The sequence below is a fragment of the Choloepus didactylus genome, assembly GCF_015220235.1.
Source record: "Choloepus didactylus isolate mChoDid1 chromosome 25 unlocalized genomic scaffold, mChoDid1.pri SUPER_25_unloc1, whole genome shotgun sequence".
Classification (NCBI taxonomy): domain Eukaryota; kingdom Metazoa; phylum Chordata; class Mammalia; order Pilosa; family Megalonychidae; genus Choloepus; species Choloepus didactylus.
In genome coordinates this window covers 4,514,987-4,535,865 of record NW_023637606.1, presented here as the reverse complement: position 1 = coordinate 4,535,865, position 20,879 = coordinate 4,514,987, and the positions used below count along the sequence as shown (strand labels likewise).

At 42.3% G+C, this 20,879-nt stretch overlaps 1 protein-coding gene across 4 annotated transcripts in view; it reads right to left on the bottom strand.

Annotated features, from left to right (window-relative positions):
- The window catches only part of SAFB (scaffold attachment factor B), a 36,676-nt gene that overhangs the window by 6,890 nt on the left and 8,907 nt on the right, over positions 1-20,879 (bottom strand). For 2 of the 4 annotated variants that reach the window (XM_037824113.1, XM_037824115.1), the window contains exons 3-14: positions 14,658-14,722; positions 14,359-14,565; positions 11,594-11,656; positions 9,248-9,275; positions 7,787-8,303; positions 7,313-7,362; positions 6,420-6,514; positions 3,427-3,576; positions 3,247-3,329; positions 2,749-2,888; positions 2,509-2,597; positions 739-848 (exon numbers count right to left, since the gene is read on the bottom strand). In XM_037824113.1, coding sequence (XP_037680041.1) covers positions 739-848; positions 2,509-2,597; positions 2,749-2,888; positions 3,247-3,329; positions 3,427-3,576; positions 6,420-6,514; positions 7,313-7,362; positions 7,787-8,303; positions 9,248-9,275; positions 11,594-11,656; positions 14,359-14,565; positions 14,658-14,722 — 1,597 coding nt within the window. The remainder of the gene's footprint in view (positions 1-738; positions 849-2,508; positions 2,598-2,748; positions 2,889-3,246; positions 3,330-3,426; positions 3,577-6,419; positions 6,515-7,312; positions 7,363-7,786; positions 8,304-9,247; positions 9,276-11,593; positions 11,657-14,358; positions 14,566-14,657; positions 14,723-20,879) is intronic. The other 2 variants (XM_037824114.1, XM_037824116.1) reach the window with 1 other exon arrangement.

Genomic DNA, 20,879 nt, shown 5'->3' with positions numbered 1-20,879 from the left:
TCACCCTTTCTTCACTGATTGGAAACGTCCTGTTCTCCTATGATAGATTCCCAGGGACACATGGGTCTGCCCCGACTTGTCATTTATTTCACCAAAACTGCTGCATTTTCCTTTGTCTGCCTATTGCTTTAACTCTATGGCTAAAAGTTCTGTACAGGGTATTACAAAAAACCCAGTACTCTGCCCCAGACTCTCTTTTTAACCCCTACCCAGCTAGACTTTTTACTAATGGTCCGTATTTTTTCACCTATGGCTCAAAAATGGTTAGTTGTTAGAAAATATAAACTGTAACTCAGTGTGATGAGTATCATTTATCTTTAGCCTTTTGATTTTAAAGCAAAGAGACCATTTTTCTTGGCTTATTTAAGGATGACGAGCACCTCTTGGCTCTCCCACTGGGTCTGCCTCAGTGTGTCCCCCCTCTCCCGGCTCCTGGGTGGACTCTGCTACATCTGTGTTAACCGGGACTCCTGCACCAGGGAAGGCACTGCGTTTCCCTGCCTGTGTCATGTTCTACATCTTCAGGAAGAGACGTGCCTAACTGCGTGACAAAGCCCTCTGAAGAGAGCCACAGGATAAATGTGGCGTCACAGCCAGACTAGGAGCCAGAAGGCAAAGAGGATCAAAGTCTGAATAAGACTCCTTGCCCAGGGGACTTGGAGAACTGTCCTCCTAGGACCCAGCTATGACCACAGCCAAGGGAAACACCCAAACCAGCGTTCCCGGACCCTGACTCACCTCCGGGACTCTGAGTCTCTCGACTTCCGAGGCTCCTTGACTTTGTCAAAGGACACGACAGACCGCTTTTCTCTGCTGGCAGACTTGCGGTCCTGGCTCTTGGAAACCTGCTTCACCGAAGAAGAAAAAAAGTTCAAGTGGCAATGACAAGGAAACAGGAAGAATCAGGGATGAGCCGCATCTGAGCACTGAATATGACGATCCTCGATGATGGGCTCTGAATGAAACCATCCAATAATGGCCTGTTTACCGAGGGCTTACCCCAGCTCTCAAGAAACCTCATGCTTTGCTCATCACGCATCCTGTGTACAGAATCAACCCATCCTAGTCCTGGCACCTGCACTTACATTTGTCTGTTTTCCAATCAATTTTTAGAAAACAAGAGTAACAATGCTTCACCATGTTCAGACATCTGCACACACATGCAGACAAAAAGCGTTCACAGCTGCAATGCTGGTGTACAGGCTGATCCACACCTTACAACAGTTTTGTGGTTCCTCAGCTGGGCAGGGCAAGGAACCGGCCTAAGCCTGGTGTGCTGGTTTGAATGTATTGTGTCCCCCCAAACACCATTATCCTTGATGTAATCTTGTGTGGGCAGATGTATCAGTGTTAATTAGATTGTAATTCTTTGAGTGTTTCCATGGAGATTTGCCCCAACCAACTGTGGGTGATGACTCTGACTGGATAATTTCCATGGAGGTGTGACCCCACCCATTCAGGGTGGGTCTAAATTAAATCACTGGAGCCATATAAATGAGCTGACAAACAGAAGGAACTCAGTACAGCTGAGAGTGACATTCTGAAGAGGAGCTACAGCCAAGAGGGACACTTTGAAGAATGCACAGAAGCTGAGAGAGGAGCCGCAGATGAGACAGTTTGAAGATGGCCACTGAAAGCAGACTCTTTTCTCTGGAGAAGCTAAGAGAGGACAAACACCCCAAGAGCCACTAAGAGTGACATTTTTGAGAAACTGCAGTCCTGGGAGAAAGCCATTTTGAACCCAGAACTTTGGAGCAGATGCCTGCCACATGTTTTCCCAGCTAACAGAGGTTTTCCGTACCTGATTATTGATGACTTACCTTGGACACTTTATGGCCTTAAGATTGTAACTTTGTAACCAAATAAACCCCCTTTATAAAAGCTGATCCATCTATGGTGTTCTGCATTTTGGCAGCATTAGCAAACTAGAACACCTGGCATCTGGGAAGCTGACTCCCAGTTACCAGCTAACTGCTGAGGGTGGCTCACAAGGCTTAAACTATGCAAACAATGGCTCATGTCCAACACCTGCTGTCCTTCTGAAAGTCAGAAATTTTGGTACGTGCCAGGTAATGTATGTGACAGCCCCCAATAAAAATCGTGAATGCTGAGCCTCTAAAAGGTTTCCATTAGGAAGTGTGGCTGCCTTTCTGTTGCTGTAACCCTCCCTGGGAGGGAGAGTGCAGGAGGAGGCCTGTCCATGGAACTGGGAGCACAGCTACATACTGAGTGCTGGAGGCCCTGATAGTGAACTGCTGAATGTGAGGGTGGTCCAAGTTGTCAGGCTGTCCAGATTGAACTTACGATAAGGAAAAACTGCCTGTGACCAGACTGCCAGGTGGAAAGGCTGGCTTGCCTGCCATGTTTGGAATTTTCTGGGGGGGCTGGGTTTAAGAATGCAAAATGGGAGCTGCTAAAACTTTCTGGGAGAGCAATGAAAACGGATGGCTATACACTGATGCAGGGAAAAAAGTCAACCACTTTTCTAATAAGAAAATGAATACTCACTCTCTCTTTGGATCCAGATGTTTTTACACTGATAACAGGCACACCTTTAGATTTATCCATTACTACAGTCCGCTCAGTGCCTCGACTTCCTACATGAAGACAGAAATCCAAGGTTAAGAAGCAAGTGACACCCAGAGGGGATAAAGAAATATTCTTGGTGCTGCCAACCAACCAGAGCAATTTATCCAACCACCCTGGTTAGAACAGGTGAGATGCCCCCCAGGCTGACTGGTTACAAACCTGATTTTGTGGCTCGAGACCGCTCGGAGGACCCAGGCTTCTGATCATCTGGATCTTTACCCTTTTCTCCACTTCCGTCTTCACCTTTTTTAGCATCATCTTTTCTGTCTACTTTATCGTCCCTCTTAAGGTTCGCAGATCTATATAAATAACATCCGAAACACAGAACTGTATTATAAGACCAGAAATTCAGGGGAATGAACCAGTCACAACTGGACGTGTGACAAGGAGCTGCCTCAGTGGCATTACAGGGACAATGAACACACAAGGATTCCCTGTCTTTCTCCCAACCACCCCTGGAAGAGGGGCCAGAGGAAGGAAACCATCCCCAATTACTGGTGGTGAAAGCCTCCCAACAAAATTTATATAAATAAAGGGACCAGGGAGGTCACCGAGGGCCATGACCCGCATCTGGTCTTCCCTAGTCATGGACAACTTAACTGAAACGTATAAGAAGAAACCCATCGCCACCTTGAAATCCACCAGGGAGCGTAATACCTGTCACTGCTGCTTGCCTTCTCCTTCTTCCCCTCACCCTCTCTCTTATCAGACGTCTTCTTCCCAGCAGGTTCGTTTTTGGCCTAAAATTGCATTGATGGTGAAGAGAGAAAAATCAAATGAAAGCATCACTTTATGTCTTAAAATTGGTCATGACCCTAGAAGAACACAGTTACTTACTTTCTCCACTGAGATCATCTTCCCATGGAGCTCAGTTTTGTGCAGGTGGTTAATGCATTTTGTTGCCTCTTCTGCTGTGGACATTGTGACAAAACCGTAACAGCGAGCTCCAGGGCTCCGGGCGTTGGTCACAACCTTGGCGCCCACAACCTCAAATGAAACCAGACACAGACAGCTTGGACACAAAGCCCACAAAGATGCAGACCCAACACTCACAACACAAATTTATGGCTGACCGGAGAAGACCCTGTGGGAGTGGCCCTGAGGGGGAATAACCCACCAAAAGTCTTGGTGCCCTCTCTGGGATGAGGCTGGCAGGGAAACCCTGGACCAACTACCCACCAAATGGCAGATATGGACTGGAGAGGGTAATGCTATTGTCTTGCTGCTACTACTCTTGGGGACTCCGAGGATCTTCCACGTCTACCCTCACCACCATGGCTACTCATGGGACCGAGATGGCAGTGTGAAGGAGATGGCAAAGTGATGTGAAATGCCGAGTTCTGACAGCACCTTTTTAATAGTTTGTAAAGCTTCTGACAAAATGATCCTAGATAAACATATAGTGACATGAAACGAGCAGCAAATAGTGAAGACCTATCTGTAGCTAGAACTCAGTGTGAGACCACGTTTGTAAACAGTTCTCTGGATCACAGAATACACTTTACTATTAACAAACAACAAAACCCAATAAGAAGTTTTGGTACTTTAGGTACCTACTTCACCTGCTATTTAATTCAACTCTCCCAACAACTCTGCCCAGCTGCTGAGGAGCTCCCTTGCGTGGTAGAAGACGTGCTCTGGAAGGGCCCTCAGAGCACGTGGAGTTTAAGTGGTCTGGCTGCCCCAGTTAACTCACTTTAACCCGACATTTCGGGCCCCAGGTTGACACTCTCACAAGAGCAGCCATCAGCTCTGTGCACTTCTGTGGAATCGACAGAGGGGCTCCAGGCCCGTAGACTGGGCAGGTGAGTGCGTTCCTAGTCGCCCACCTTTATCTAAGGGAGCTGGTTATTCCAAAATCATGTCACATGGAAGTTTTTTCTCTAAATGGTTCTCAAGCCTGTTGATTGGGCTGAACACTGTTGGTTTTCTCCATTATGATTTACTGAACCCTTCTGTGGTAGTTTGAAATTGGGTGTACCCAGAAAAGCATGTTCTTAAAGATAATCCATTCCTGTGGGTGTGGAGTGGACCACTGTAAGCAGGAGGCTACTTCAGTTAAGGTGTGACCCACCTCACTCCAGAATGGGTCATAATCCTCTTACTGGACTCCTTTATTAGAGAATGAAATTCAGACAAAGAGAAAATCATGGAAGCAAGACACTGAAGGCAAGGAAACCCTGAAGAGAAGGGAAAAGCTAGCAGACACAGCCACGTGCCTGGTCACATAACAGAGGAGTCCAGGATCGCCAGCAGCAGCCCCAGCAGCGGTTTTTAGGAAGAAAGCATTGTCTTGATGATGCCTTGATCTGGCCATTTTTCACAGCCTCAAAAGCCTAAGCTTGTAAGCCAATAAACTCCCACTGTTAAAAACCAACCCATTTCATGGTAAATGCTCTGAGCAGCTCAGCGAACTAAAACACCTTACTATGAGAAGAGCCCATGTGAAATGTTGCGTCCTACTCTGGCTTCCCCCAAAAGCAGACTCAGAGACAAGGAACCCTTGATGTGGTAGTTTGTTTGGGAGGTGATCCTAGGAAGCACACGGGAGGACAGGGAAGAAGTGAGGAAGTAAGAAGAGGGAAGCCAATGCAGATGCCTGAAGGAGCAGGGGACCGCTGTAGGCACCTGGGACAGGGGTGGAGGGTAGAGTAGGAGGGGCGTGCATCAATCCATCAACTCCCACCACGCAGGCTGAGGAAGAAGAGACCCCCAGCTGGGGGTGAACACAGATGGGTACAAGGCCACGGAGCAGGGCACCAAAATCTCTGTGGCAGCTGTTCACATGACTTTAAGGAACCCCAGAGGCACCCCAGAACAGCAACTATGAGGGCGCCCAGTTTTCAAGATGAGGTGCAGAGAGGGTAAGTGCCGGCCACCCTACAGAGGAAAGAATACAAAGCAGACCCAGGCTCTGGGAGCTTGCAGACACTGTCTCACCTGGGGGTAGAGCGGGTGAGACGACCCCTCCACAGGCCATCAACAACATGTGCTTCGAGTGGCATGGCTCGCTCTTTAATCCAACTCTGCAGGGGAACTCACTGTCCTCCCTGCTCAGTGGGACCTCACTCCCAGGGGTATAAATTTCCCTGGCAATGTGGGACATGACTCCTGGGGATGAGCCTGGACTCGGCATTTTGGGATTGGGAAAGTCTTGTTGAACAAAATGGGGAGGCAAAATGAAAGAAAATAGTTTCAGTGGCTAAGAGATTTCAAATGGAGTTGAGAGATCATTCTGGAAGTTATTCTTACGTATTATACAGATATACCTTTTCAGTTTTTAATGTACTGGAATAGCCAGAAGGAAATACCTGAAACTGTAGAACTGCAACCCAGTAGCCTTGATTCTCGAAGATGACTGTATAACTAACTATTTAGTGTACACTGTGTGGTCGTGTGATTGTGAAAACCTTGTGACTCATACTCCCTTTATCCACTATACAGACAGATGAGCAGAAAAATAGGGACAAAAAAAAGAGTAAATGAATAATAGGGAGGGTTGGGGGGGGTGGGATGTTTTGGGTGTTCTTTTTTACTTCAATTTTTAATTTTTTTTTTGCAATAATGAAAATGTTCAAAAACTGACTGTGGTTATGAATACACAACTATATGATAGTACTGTGAATAACTGATTGTACACTTTGGATGATTGTATGGTATGTGAATTTATCTCAATAAACCTGAATTTAAGGAAAAAAAAAAAAAAAAGAGTGGCACGGGGCCACTCAGTGCATTCGCTCTGAGAAGGGGAAGGTAAGTTGCATGTTTAAGGGTTGTTAAGTCATTGGCTTAAAAATAAACTCTTTCTCCAGAAAACCCCTGGCTCTTACCTTTCCGTATCTGCTGAAAAGATTCTTCAAATCTGTAGCTCTGGTGGTCGAAGACAGTCCACTAACCCAGAAATTTCTCCCACAACTACCACGACCTAATTCAAAAGAAAGTTCTGGTCAAAAACACAACTGCCCCGAGATACCAAGCCTCAAAGAAGGTCCATTCCAACCCAGACACCTTGCCCACTGGTCCTCAAATACCAGAGCCAGATGGGACGCAGGGACCTGGCCCACTGACCTCACACAAACTCTGTGGCTGCACACCAGCCCCAAGAGGACTGCAGGAATGCCAATTAGGACAGTGGGCCAGGGGCCTTTAGGACCACATGCAGCCTCCTCAGAAAAGTACTCAAACGGCATTACACAACCAAGTGAAAGGCTGCTTGTTGACATGAATCAGATATTAACTATAAAAACACTTCTTTCATTTCTCTCACTTTTGCATCTATCCTGTATTTTTATTCCTTTGGGAACACTGGGTAAGAAGGAATTTTGACCAGCAAAATTACTTCTCAATTAGTGATTTTAATAAAGGATCAAGGTGTTGATAAACCCAAGATACCAGGTCACCCCCAAACATCTGAAACAGAAGCATTTTTTTGCACTTGAAAGTCTCACTGAAGCTAAGGAATCTGCGAATAACAAGGTCAATAAGGACAGATTAACATAAAATGCCACCAATGAACAAGTCTTAGCCTCAGATCAGTACCGTAACTCTTAGCTACTGGCTTGCTCCCTGCCATCCAGAACCCAGAGTTAACAGCAGAGAAAACCTTTATGAAAGACTCATCAGAAAACCTGGGTAGGAAACGCCAGGTGCCATGAACTTAACCACATACCCCACCACTAAGGCCAAATATGCTGCCAGGGACAGGGCCGCTGTGGTGACCTACCCTTTTCCTCCTTGGAAAGCCTTTTCGTACCCGAGTCCTCTTCGACAGAACTAGAGACAAAAGACAATGTCACTCCAGATGGAAGAAGCACAGAGAAAACAAACTCAAAAGTATTATAAAACGTGGGCTGAAGTTGCATACCTACCCGAAATTTAGTTCTGAAAAAAATGATACCCCGACAAACATGTATTGGAAATCTGACCTAACCATAAGATTTCAGACCCACAGGAATTAATTAATTCTGCCAGGCTAAAGATAATTAGGAAGAATTAAAGAAAACAACCATGATAGGTTGAGAAAAGAAAAGATTATGTAATCAGTTTAAAATAAACAAAGAGAAATCAAACATTCTTTAGAAGTAAACTATAATTTCGTCAGTCTGGCTGGCCAATTGCAGCAAAACAGCTTATGTGTGTCATTAAACGACCAATGAAAAGGAGATAGCGTCTGGTCTAAAACTGAGAAAAAACAAACCTCATTTTCTGATCAGCGCCCTCACTGGCTGAGGACTCTTTAGGAGCCGGAGGGACTTCATTACAAGCTTCAAAATCAAACTTCTTCACGTCTTCTTTGCTATCTCTGGGTTCCGGGCTTGAGGCTTCCTGGGGCGCTTCCGCGACCTCCTCGCTAGAGGCTTCTGCGTTCTCTGGGGCTGTACTACTCTGCTCAACTGGCTTCTCTAGCCCTACAGGCTCACAGTCCGTGCTCTCGCCATCGCCTGGCTGCTCCACGGGCTCCCTTTTCACTACCGCTAACAGGGTGACTGGGTCTGCCTTGCTCGACTGAGCTTGTGCTGTTGACTCGCTGGCCAAATCTAAATCACCCTCCTCCGGATGAGCGCTGTCAAAAAGGTCCTCTTCCTCCGCAAGCTTTCTGTCTGGCCCCACGCTACTTGTATCCTGTGCAAATGGCTGCTCCAGCTCGGAACCTTCTTCTTTTACTGGCTCAGATTTACAAGTTTCCCCCAAAATGTCGAGTATTTTCTCATTTTCTACGGATTTAACAGGAATAGAATGGCACAAGGTTTAATTACCAGGGAAATAAAGCAATCACAAATGTGGAACTGGCACGGCTGCCACACTAACATGAAGAGAACTGCTAGCTACACAGAGATTGGAAAACCCGAGGGTACACACAGTTACACTGGTTAAGCTACCTGCACTCCAACCGACTACTACACCAAGCTTCTACGCTACATGGAAGAGAAAAGCATCCCAGAGATTTAACCCCCAAAACCTTCTGGCTGATTCTTGACAGTCTTCATTCTGTCGTCGTTTATATATGACTCTTCCAAATTTAGCTTCCAAAGTCCAAGTTGCTTAACTCAATGTATCACCATTCACTGAACAGCTCAATTTCCAAATTGCTTTGAATTTCTTTTAACAGAACAGTCCAATATGAAAACCAGAATATCTTCCTTCGGTGCTCTGAGATATTCGCAGTCCAGAAAGTGAATATATTGATTTGGAATTCTCATGAAGAAACTCTTTCCTCTTCTGGAATCCAGATATGTCTCAATGTTTTAAAATGTATACAGCCCTACAACTACCTGCACTGCCTGAATTAAAAACCACAAAATTAAGATACTGCCCAATATCACAAGATCTGTTTTGTGGGATGCAGAGATATTAGCTCTTAAGAGGCATGCAAACTCTTTCTATGTACATTTAAGTGATGTTTAGATTTAAAAAGACATGAGACAGTTCCATCTCACCGATACATTTTGCAAAATGAGAAATGAGCCACTTTCACAGATCTGGTGATATGGCTGGGTTTCCAATCTCTATGATCCTGGTTTGTTCTGGATTGTAAACCTTTAGAACAATGTATACTACAGTAAGGCAACTTTTTAAAATTAAAGAATTCAAAATTAGAGAAGGTGGAAAACTAGAATGGTTCCAAACCCCAGCTGTTAAGTTTTTCATTTAACAGTACCTGGCTCCAGGGATGGCTCTTCAATTTCCTGCAACAAAAAATGTAAGTAAGATCGTGCCAGATAGACAAAACCTATAAGTTTACCATCACTAAAATATCCAGAATAACTAAAAAGGTAATTTTTAAAGGACAGACCAGGAAACTCACAAATGCAACAGGTAGAGAACTGCCCGTTTGAGGAAAGCATGCCAAAAAGCTGGATTCCACTTCCCTTGCCGTGGCCCCAAGCCCCACGTTGGGGGAACCTCTTAAAGGGCTTGGTACTTGGTTTCCATTTTCTGCGGTGTTCCCCCAGACCCGGCGTCATGCTTCTCTTAGAGAATGCATCCTGCTGCAGGGTGACTAACCCATCCCATGCCTGCCTGTCCCTCTAGACTGAGCTCTAAACGTCAAGGAGAGCAGGGTTTCTGCTCTTCTGCTGCTAGTGCTTAAAGAAGTGCCTGCTGCACAATAGACACTCGTGCCCTTGAGTCATCTAGAGATTCCGGAAATTCAAAGGCCTGATGGTACGCGGACAAAGGTGGTTTGACTCCTCTTCTTATTCCTCATGGCAGTCTCCCCGCCCACCTACTCATGTGGCCTCTCCAGGGTTCCACCTCCTCTCTTCTTCCAACCAATGTCCTGACCAGGCCAGCTCTAATCCCTTAAGGGCATGCAAGCTCTTCCCATAGCCCTTCAATCCAGGCTGGGGCTTGCTGCTCCCAGCCTCCAGCAGCACCTGATTTAACTAGCTCCACTGCCATCGCACCTGGCCACCACAGCAAACGCAGGTCCCTCTGTGGTCCAAAGCCTTGGCCAACAGCTCCCCGTGCCACCTCCCGCCCTGAGAACCCCACCCTGTGGCCGAGACCTCCGCAGCCCTTAGTATCTAGTCTAAGGCCGCCCCCTCCATAAAGGCTTCCCTAAAGGCTCCCTCCAGCCCAAACTCCAGCCGCTGCCACAAGAAGGAAAGGGCCTTATTCCTCAGCCTGTGGTCCCAGCTCCTGTGCACCCATGTGTAAAAGGCACTGTATTCTGGGGCCAGGGCCATCCTGACTTCTCATTCTCTCTGCATCTGTCTGCCTGGGAATTGACACCAGGCCTGACACATGACAGGCTCTTAACAGAAGTCTGCTGAGCGAGGTGAACGATCGGCACCTTCCACTGGGAAAGGACCTGGGAAGCCCCAGGAAATTGTTCACTGTTCTTGTGGTTTCATTTTTAAAATCCATTTTTCCCACACATTCTACCCCACCCTGGGAGTTAAGACTCTGGGACTGAATCAAAGGATCCCTCTAGGCAGAACAACTCTTTCCTCAACATTCTCCAGAGAGAAACAGAATACACTCATATTGGTTTCTGGAAGCAACTTATCATGAGTGACTTTGACCTAGAAAGACGTTGGAGGAAACAAGATACGGCTCCTCTGCTTTCCTTGCTGAGCCAGGAGTGGATTGTGGCACCCTGCAGTCTGAGAGAGCCAACAACCGAAAAGATGGGCCGGGTCCCAGCTAGTTTCTTTGAGGTCTGCACCCTCCTCGAGGCTGCGGTTTTGGCTCTCCATTAATCTCCCTGGCCCCTGCCTGGTGGAAGCAAATAGAGATCTTATCTGAATGGTGACTTCTAATTAAGCATCAAAGACTGACAAGGGCTGACTGGACTTTCATTTCCTCACAAAACTTGTGTTGAAAATTAAGACAGTTTTTCAGATAAAGCTTATTCCAAAAGTTTACATCTATGCAGGCTGGCAGAAAAATTAAAGACCACATATACGCAAATCATACTTCAGAAAACTAGTCCACACCTCATTTTTTTCATCCAAGATTTAACATTTACAGAGATGGTCATGGAACAGCCACGGTGATACAGTAATCAAAAGAAATCTGTGTGTGTGAGAGAAAAACAGCCCAAAGGCAGGCCCAGAATCCTTGGAATCCATCGTCCCCAGCAGCAAAGCTAGTGTTCCGCATCCTCAGCTGCACCCACTGAACCTGCCCAGGGAGGGGAGACCCCTCTTGCTGTTTTCCCTCATCACCCTTATGCAGAGATGCCATTCAAAGCAGATCCAAAAGGAAGCCTGGGCCCCAGAATCAAATTAACAGGAACTTCCCAAACTATGCTTTCCCATCAGGTGCTGGTAAGCCACAGTACTTGAAGGTAAACAGCAGAAGCCAAGAAGATAAATCCTAGGCCATAAGCACATTGTATTTGCAGGAAAGAAGAAAGCAAATACCTCTTCCTCTAAAGATGTTGACAAAATAAACCTTGCAATGACTTTTAGTTGGGATTGCTATACAACATCTTAAGTGGTTTCCCAAAACTTTAACTTTTGATTCTAAAATTATTGAGACATTGACAGTAATTTACCTGTAATATAGTGAAGTCAGATGATGAAGTATCTAAATTGTTAATAGTTTCTTTGTCCTCTACCTGTAACATAAATGGAGAAATACAGGTAAGTGGAAAATACAGTTTATTACGTCAACAATAAGATAACAAGGGTACATCCAAACAATGAAAAACAGCCACGAAAAATCACTTATGACAGAATTTTAAACACAGTTCAGTAATCAAAGCTGCATTACAGCATGAAGCCAACCAGACTGAAATAAAGGTTGTATGAAAATGGATATGTGTAGATGGACCAGAAGGAACTCCAGTAAAAGCAGTGAGGGTTTGAAGCAAGCCCCAACAGCACTCCAGGTGGGTCAAAGCACCAGGGCTGGGGGCCACTCTTCCAGGATAATGTCTAGAATAACACTGCAGAGTGGATTCTTTGATTTCTGTGGCTCCCACCAGCTAGCCCAGCACACACTGGGACTGCTGCCCCTGCAGCAGCTACCACTCAGACTGAACGGCATCTCAGAGAACCCTTCCCCTAAATATCGCAAACTTCCAAATCAGAGTCTGGAGATGGGAGCTTAGGACTGACAAAGCCCAGTGACCTATCTAGGATGCCCCATCTGCAATGTAAACTAACTGGTACATGCAACTTCCATCGTAAGAGATGGGCTCTGCCCAGTAAGGCAAGGAATTTCCCTCAACATAAAGGCCTCCAGATGCTATGTGAAACAAAATAATTTTTCTTATTTGCTATAAAGCCCTGAATGTTGCTATATATTTTGGAGGCCCACCCCCCCACCCCAATATTCTATAACGAGCACACATTCTATTATTACCTTTACTTGCCTAAGAAAGACATGCACATGATAAAAAATTCAAGATACAAAAGCCTGCTTGTTGAAAACTGCCGCCCCTCCATCATTCCTCCCCAGTCGCAACTGCGAGCAGTTATCCTATACGTCCTGAGGAGAGCACTGGTACACGTGGCTGAGGTCATCTTCTCTTCCCCCACTGCGTGAACAGTAGTATGTTATTCTGTACCCCATCACTTTTCCCCCTTCACTTCCTTGTGGCGATTGCTTTAGTTCCTGTACATGTACATTAAAATCAGTTCATCTTGATGCTTACAGAGCAGGAGGGACGGGACCACCGATAACAATAACACATTTTGTAACAACGTTAACAGTAACCTTCTGGTGCTCACTATAGATAAGGCACCGCTCTAAGCTGGCATCAGATTTGTTTGGTAAAGGGTCAGAGGCAGCAAATCTCTTAGGCTTTGCAGGCAAGACGGTCTCTGCTGCGCCTACTCAATGCTGCCACCACAGTGCAAAAACAGCCACAGACAATTGTAACAAATAGACGTGGCAAGACCAAGGGCTGGCTGGCCCCCTGCTCTAAGCTCATGATAAAACATCCCCCAATTTAATCCACCCAAACCTATTACTTTTGCAGATGAGGCTCAGAGAGATTAAGTAACCTGCCCCAGCTCACAAAGCCAGTAATAGACAGACCTCCAGAATCTCTGCTTTAACTTCAAAACTCTGCTTCTCACCAAATCATGGCTATTTAACCATTACTGACTGACATTTAGGATGTTTCAGTCTTTTGTTACAGAATTATTTTTTAACCAGAGGGAAAAAAAGCCTTAAAAAAAAAAAAAAAGTAGCCAGTTAGGTATGTACCTCCCATGACTGCTCAGATGTCTTTGTTACTCTTTTTTTAGAAAGTCAGTGAACCAGACTCACCAAGAAAATAAAACAACAGCACACCAGGTTTGTTTCAAAATGACTTCCTGCTATTTCTCAAATTGATCCCCCATTCAAAGAGGACAATCTGCTACCTCTTAGGATTCTCAGAGTCAGTTCCAAAAGAAGAAACGAAATAATATTCTGAGGAATGACAGAACTGGACTGCTGGCAGGAAACAAGGCTTCCTTCCCACAGGACTACGTGGGAGCCACCCCTGTGGAAGACCCGAGGACTACGAGAAAACAGGCACCCACCCATGAACCAGCATGAAAAGAGCCCTACCAAGATACCCTCCTGGCTTCTAATTTTCATTGCCTTTTCTGACTACTTCACAAACATTAATGCTCATCTAATTAAAATAATTTAATGAGAAATTAATGGTGAAGGCAACGTGATGGAAGAGTCAGTTGAGTAATGGACTCTGGAGGCAGTCTGGTCCTAATTCTTATTAATTCTCTTATGAGCTGTGTGGCAACCAGAAATATTTCTCTACCTCTTTACCCTTCAATTTCCTCAATTGGAAAATGGGGTAACAGCACCTACATCTCATAAAGTTGTTAAAATGATTAAAGGACACAAGGCCCAGTGGCTGGAAGATAAGAGGCTCCATAATTAATACCCATTCTAATTTTATTAGTTGCTTTGTTTCTAACATGAAAAAAAGCAGAGGCTTTAAAGACAATGTCAAAGCTTAGTGTTCCAGTATTTTCAAGGCATCTTAGCCATACTACCAGACCAACTTTTTATAATAGGAAGGTTTTGAATGGTTGTCCTCAAAATGTTTAATGCGGCATCATGCAAATGGATAGCATACACTCATGTACTTCACGACACCCCTTTCTTTTTGATGAAGCAAAATGTATTTTTAGAACCATCTGAATTTTCACATGTAAATGGACTGACCATTATTCTACTGAGTTGGCATTAAAAAAAAACTTAATTCCACATATAAAACCTATTATCTATTATTATATTTTATAATATAATATGAATTGATACATTCAGGTTACATTCTGGAGACACTGCTGAGTTACCTACAGAATGTTCTTGAAGCTGTTCAGGAAGCTCTTTCATTTCTCCCTCTATCAGCTCTCTACTGTCAGACAGGGTCTCAGGGAGATTATCTGCATCATCGTCCTCCACACAATCTGCCACGCTTCCATTATCTATCTCCGCCTCATCCAACACACTGATATCCATCATGTCAATGTCCTGCAAGTTCTCCAGACTGGTTTCCACCTCTTCCTGTGACAAAACAAAAGGAGATGATCATGTGACTGCGATTTGGTCCAACCACCAAGGTGATGTACTCTCTGCCACACTAAGGCTGCACATACCTGTCCATCTCCAGAATTTTCCTCTAGCCCGTTATCTTCCACACCCTCTTCTTCTGGTTTACGCCCTGAAGAGATAATCATTTACAGGTGAGATCACTGAGCTACACTTGCCCCACCTGTTGTTTCTAAGCATTACATAAATGGACAAGGACGTAAGCACCCAAAAGAAAACCACAACCATTCAGAATTTCACCACTTAGACTTAACCTTTAGGTTATCATATACTGACATACAGACATCCTATATTTTTCTATATATAAACATGCACTTTGCTTACAAAAAGGACATTGTAGTGCTGTTCTATAACCCTTTTCACTTAATGCTGTGATCTTTTCATGTTCTTTTTTATATATACTTTTTTATTGAGATTGTTCACATACCATACAACTATCCAAAGATCCAAAGTGTACAATCAGTTTGCCCATGGTACCATCATACAGTTGTGCATCCACCACCACAATTTTTTTTCAATTTTTAGAGCATTTTCATTACTCCAGAAAAGAAATAAAGACAAAAAAAAAAGAAACTCCAATCCTCCCATACCCCTAACCGCCCCCCTTCCATTATTGATTCATAGTCTTGGTATAGTACATTTGTTACTGTTAATGAAAGAATATTAAAATACTACTAACTGTAATATACAGTTTGCAATTGGTATATATATATTTTTCTATATGTTTCTCTATTATTTAATAAACTTCCAGTTATGTCATACATTTGTTGTAGTTTGTGAGAGAGATTTCTAATATTTGTAGTTAATCATGGACATTGTCCACCACAAGATTCACTGTTTTACACATTGCCAAATTTTAACCTCCAACTTTCCTTCTGGTGGCATACGTGACTCTGAGCTTACCCTTTCCACCACCTTCACACACCTTTCAGCCCTTCATATTTTTTTTTAATATTCATTTTATTGAGATATATTCACATACCACGCAGTCATACAAAACAAATCGTGCATTCGATTGTTCACAGTACCATTACATAGTTGCACATTCATCACCAAAATCAATCCCTGACACCTTCATTACCACACACACAAAAATAACAATAATAATAAATAAACTAGACAAAGGGGAGTGTGGTCCTTATGGCTTTCCCAATCCCGCTGTCACCCCTCATAAGCTACATTTTTATACAATTGTCTTCAAGATTCATGGGTTCTGGGTTGTAGTTTGATAGTTTCAGGTACCTACCACCAGCTACCCCAATTCATTAGAATCTAAAAAGGGTTGTCTATATTGCGCGTAAAAGTGCCCACCAGAGTGACCTCTCGGCTTCTTTTGGAATCTCGCTGCCACTGAAGTTTATTTCATTTCCTTTCACATCCCCCTTTTGGTCAAGAAGAAAAAGTTTATAAGGACGAATGTTCTGGTAATTTTTTTTAAGGTATTTATTGGGTCGACAAAAATTCCATTTACATGCAACAGCTTCTCTGACCTATCCATTACATAAAATAAGACCCGACTGTAACAATCTGAGAATATTTATTAAAACTGTTATTTATTAAAAGTTATTAGTGAAAAGAAACTTGATATGCGAGGAATTGGGCTAATGATCAAGAATATCTTTTTTTTTCAAAGCCATTTTCTTCACACCACACAATCCATCCAGAGTCCAATCAATACTGGACTCTCAGTAGAATCACAAAACTGTGTATTCATCACCATTATCAATTTTAGAACATTTTCATTGCTCCAGAAAGAAAAACCCCATCCCCTTTATACCCCTCTATGATTTGACACTTAGCACTGGTATAGTACCTTTGTTACAAATGATGAAAGGATATTAAAAATATTACTGTAAACTACAGACCACAGTTTGTATTAGGTGTATTTCCCCCATGTTATTACCACCTTGTCATAGTGACATACATTTGGTTCTACTTCATGGAAGAACATTCTTATATTTATATCCTTTCCCCATTAAAAAACTCCCATCCTATTTCCCTTCAGTTTTAACAGCTCTTTATACATAATCTTCTGTATTTCACATATATTATACGTTTTCTCCCAGTGTTCCACTACTTTACATTTTATGACTTCTCAGTAAATTTAACTTGAAGGTAGCCGGTATTCGCTGGTTTTATGTGTAAATGGTTTTTGGCTTCATGTTTAGAAGCCCTTCTTCATACTAGGACTATAAAAAATATTCACCTGCATTTTATCCCAGACCTTTTGGGGTTTTGTTTTTAACATTTAACTCTTCCAATTCAGTTCTGTATTGAGTAAGACCATTCTTCAAATGCGTCTCCCATTTAGAAACCGATTTCCTAACACCATTTACTAAATAATCTATCTTTCCCCACTGATTTGAAACAACGGCCTTCTCAATAATAATATATTCCTACATACGCTGGGACTATTTAGTGTTTCTATTCTCTTCCACTGATTCGTTATTCATGTTTCAGTTCTATTATTTTTCTACATACAAAGCATTGAAATTAACTAGCAGAAAAGGAAACTAAAGAGAATTGGAAAGGAACTGCTTAACTTCAGGTGTTTTTTCAAAAGGTCAGTAAAGTAAAGTAAAGAAAAAAACTATGAAAAACATTAAGAGGCTGGACATATTTTAAGGCTCGCATTCCACTTTAAAACAATACTGACATAATGTCTGAAAAATAAGGAAGACCCTTCCCTCAACTCCCCTCTCCCAACCTCCTAATTATTCTTAAAATACATTATTTTTTACTTTCAAGTTAATAACATTTACAATCTGTTCTGGAAACAACAGTTCACAGTGGGCACATTGGCAATTTCTCCAAACAAAAGTATTTATGAGATCATTTGCTAATTTACTGCATTATCCTTATTTTTTTTATATAAACGAAAACAACTTAAAAAAAAAAAACCAAAAAACAACAAACAAAAAAACAGAAACATCCAACTGATGGTAAGAGAAATGGCAGAACAGAAACAAAAATGGAAATCATTAGGCAAGGCAAAAATTTCCAGCAAAAATTAAATTTTGGGCTGTAAGAGCAGGTTTTCCAAAGTTAAAGCAATTAACTATTTTCAATTTGAAGAATAAAATCTCAGGTATGAAACAATGAAGTACCCCATGGAAGATCATGTCTCAGAAGCAAGGGGTAGGACAGAGAAGCTATGTGTTTCAGGGCTATTGCCAGAGACACAGCTTCTCTAGCTCCTTGATTAAGAACATGGTGCTTCATTTAGAAGGCTGAGCCCTTGGTCTTGGGGCTGGCCCTTATGAAGCTCGTTACTGCAAAGGAAAGGCTAAGCCTACTTACAATTGTGCTTAAGAGTCTTCCCTAGAGAACCTTTTTTGTCATTCAAGTGTGGCCTTTCTCTCTAAGCCAACTCGGCAGCTGAACTCACTGCCCCGCCCCTCCATGTGGGACCTGACTCCCAAGGGTATAAATTTCCCTGGCAACGTGGAACCTGACTCCTGGGGGATGAGCCTGGACCTGGCATTAGCATTGTGGGATTGAGCAAGTCTTCTTGACCAAAAGGGGTAAGAGAAATGAAACAAAATAAAGTTTCAGCGTTGAGAGGTCACTCTGGAGGTTATTCTTATGCGCTATACAGACATCCTTTTTTTTTTTTTAAAGTGTATTGGAATAGCTAGCAGGAAATACCTGAAACGACTGAACTGCAACCCAGTAGCCTTGATTCTGTGTGACTGGGTGATTGTGAAAACCTTGTGGCTCACACTTCCTTTATCCAATGTATGGACAGATGAGTAGAAAAATGGGAACAAAATTTAAATGAATAATGGGGAGGGGTGTTGCATTTTTTTTCTTTTTTTATTCTTATTCTTATTTTATTTTTTTGGAGTAAGGAAAATTTTCAAATACTGATTGTGGTGATGAATGCACAACTATATGATGGTACTATGAACAACTGACTGCACACTGTGGATGACTGTAGAGTATGTGAATATATCTCAATAAAACAAATTAAAAGTAAGAAAAAAGAAAAGGCAATGCTTGAAGCCTGTGTCCCAATGTGAAGGTCAGTTTCTTAAGGCTATATGTGTTGCTTCAAGGAAGATAAGGAAGCTAGAAATTTAATGATCAATCTATTTTTAGCAATTTAAATAATCTTCCAAGTGTATAGAATGTGTAACACCTGGGGCCCCCAAAATATCAAAGAAAAAGCTAATCATTTAAACCACCATTGAGGCTTTTTTTTAAAAAAAACCTCTTTTGGGGATAAGAAGTTCCTTTTATCACTTAAGTGTATATTACCTGATCTTCCTATATTCTAATTTCATCAATGTTTTCAGTTATTTCTTATTTAGGTAATCAGTGGTCGTTACTAAATACTAGAGGTCCATACTAAATACTAAATAATATTTAGTCAATACATTATGTGCAAATGTTGACTGGCTGGGTACTGGATTCCCATTTTTAGTATTATTTCCATGTTAATACATGTTCCGAGCTTCAAAAAAACATCTGGAACTCAATGCAGTGGACTTTGTAAATATGCTGGGAAGCGCCACAGAATGATTATATACAACAAAACAAAATTCTAGAACATGTACATAGGTTTTTGTATAATTCTACTCTAGTTATTAAGCACAAATCTAAGTAGAGGACCACAAACTTCCCACCCTTTATACTGTATTTCTTCCTTTCACAAAAAAGGTAGCAGATTTTTATCACCTAGAATCAGGATTTTTTATACTTCTAGCAATTTTCCTCCAAAGTGGGAAGGAAGCAGAGATACACTGCAGCCCAAATCCCTTCCTGGGGGAGAACTCTCCCATGGTAAGCAGTGCCTGGAAATGGCAAGGGAATACAAACAAAGTGTGCTCTTTGATACATAAAGCATACCCCCAACTGGGATGCTTATTAACAACTGCTCTCTGGCAAAACAAAACAAAACAAACAAAAAAACCCACCCTCCTTCCCAAAGATGAAAAACTGTGCCCAAAACAACCAAAAATTAATCTGAATGGGAAATATAACTCTCTGGCAACAACTGAAGAGCCATTTGTCTTTAATACCAAGGAAAAACGTGTCCTCAAATCCTCCTACCATAGAGTAAGTGTCATCTTCGTTAGTGGCCTCCAAAGCACACACCATGGATGGCTTTGTTCCCCCTCCACTATGCTCAGGCCCCCTTATCTGGGATTTCATCTTCCCCCCTCTTAAACTTCTGCCTCACGCAGAGATCTTACCCAAACACATCTTGCGTAGCCCCTCCTTGGCACTGCTGGTACCCAGTGGGGGGTACTGCCTGTGAATGCTTCCTTACTTTTCTTTTTACATTTCTTTTATTACACAAGTATATTTATTTAATTATACAAACATGTTCTCTAAAAGATTCACTCACTTTAAATTTTACTCCACAAAGAAAAAACAGACACTCATAAATATACAGAATAATAAACTAGTCTTCTCTTTCCCCAAGGTCCTCTTTAAGAGTTTGGTTCTCCTTCAAGAAATTTTTCTAGGCATTTACATACATATATTGTACATAGTGAGACAGTGTTTGTTCATTCTCTCTGCCATTTGTTGACTGGGTTGCCTATTTTCCTTACTGATTTGTAGGAACAGTTAATATTTCCTAAAAATTAATCTTTTGCCTATCTAGGCTATAAAAATTTTCTCCCACTCTATTGCATATATTAATCATTCATGGTGTCTTCTGTCATAGAGGTTTAAAAAACTTACGTAGCCAAATTTATTTTTCGTAACAGTTCTCAATTTTAGCTTCACGTTATATAAAAGTACTATCCAAGCTGGGATTTATATTTTGTGTGGAAGGCAACAAGAATGGAGATTTCCCCTGTTAGAACAGCCAACTGTTCCAATAACATTTACTTTTTGGAAAACTCCCTGGTGCCATCTTTGAAATGAACAAATCCTCCAACTCTCCACTGTTTCCAGAATCCTACCATGAAAATGAGGTCAAGCCCCTCTTGCTGTTTTTCTTTTTCAAATTTTTTCTTGTACCAGTTTTCTTTCTAGATTAATTTTAGAACTGACAAATCACAAAGTTTCTTTTCAGGGGAACTCTGGGAAGAAATGACAACTTTAAGTCACCACATTTGGGAAAAATTTCTTCAAATTGGTCATACCTTTTCTTTCAGTAAGGATTTTATGGTTTTTGTCACATTTCCTTTAGTTTTATTTATTCTTGAAGAAAACTACATAGATTTTTAATGTTCATCTGGTAATACCTGCTTAAATCTTTGACTTGCAGATGATATAACTGCCACCTCAAAATCCAAGAGAATCAACTAATA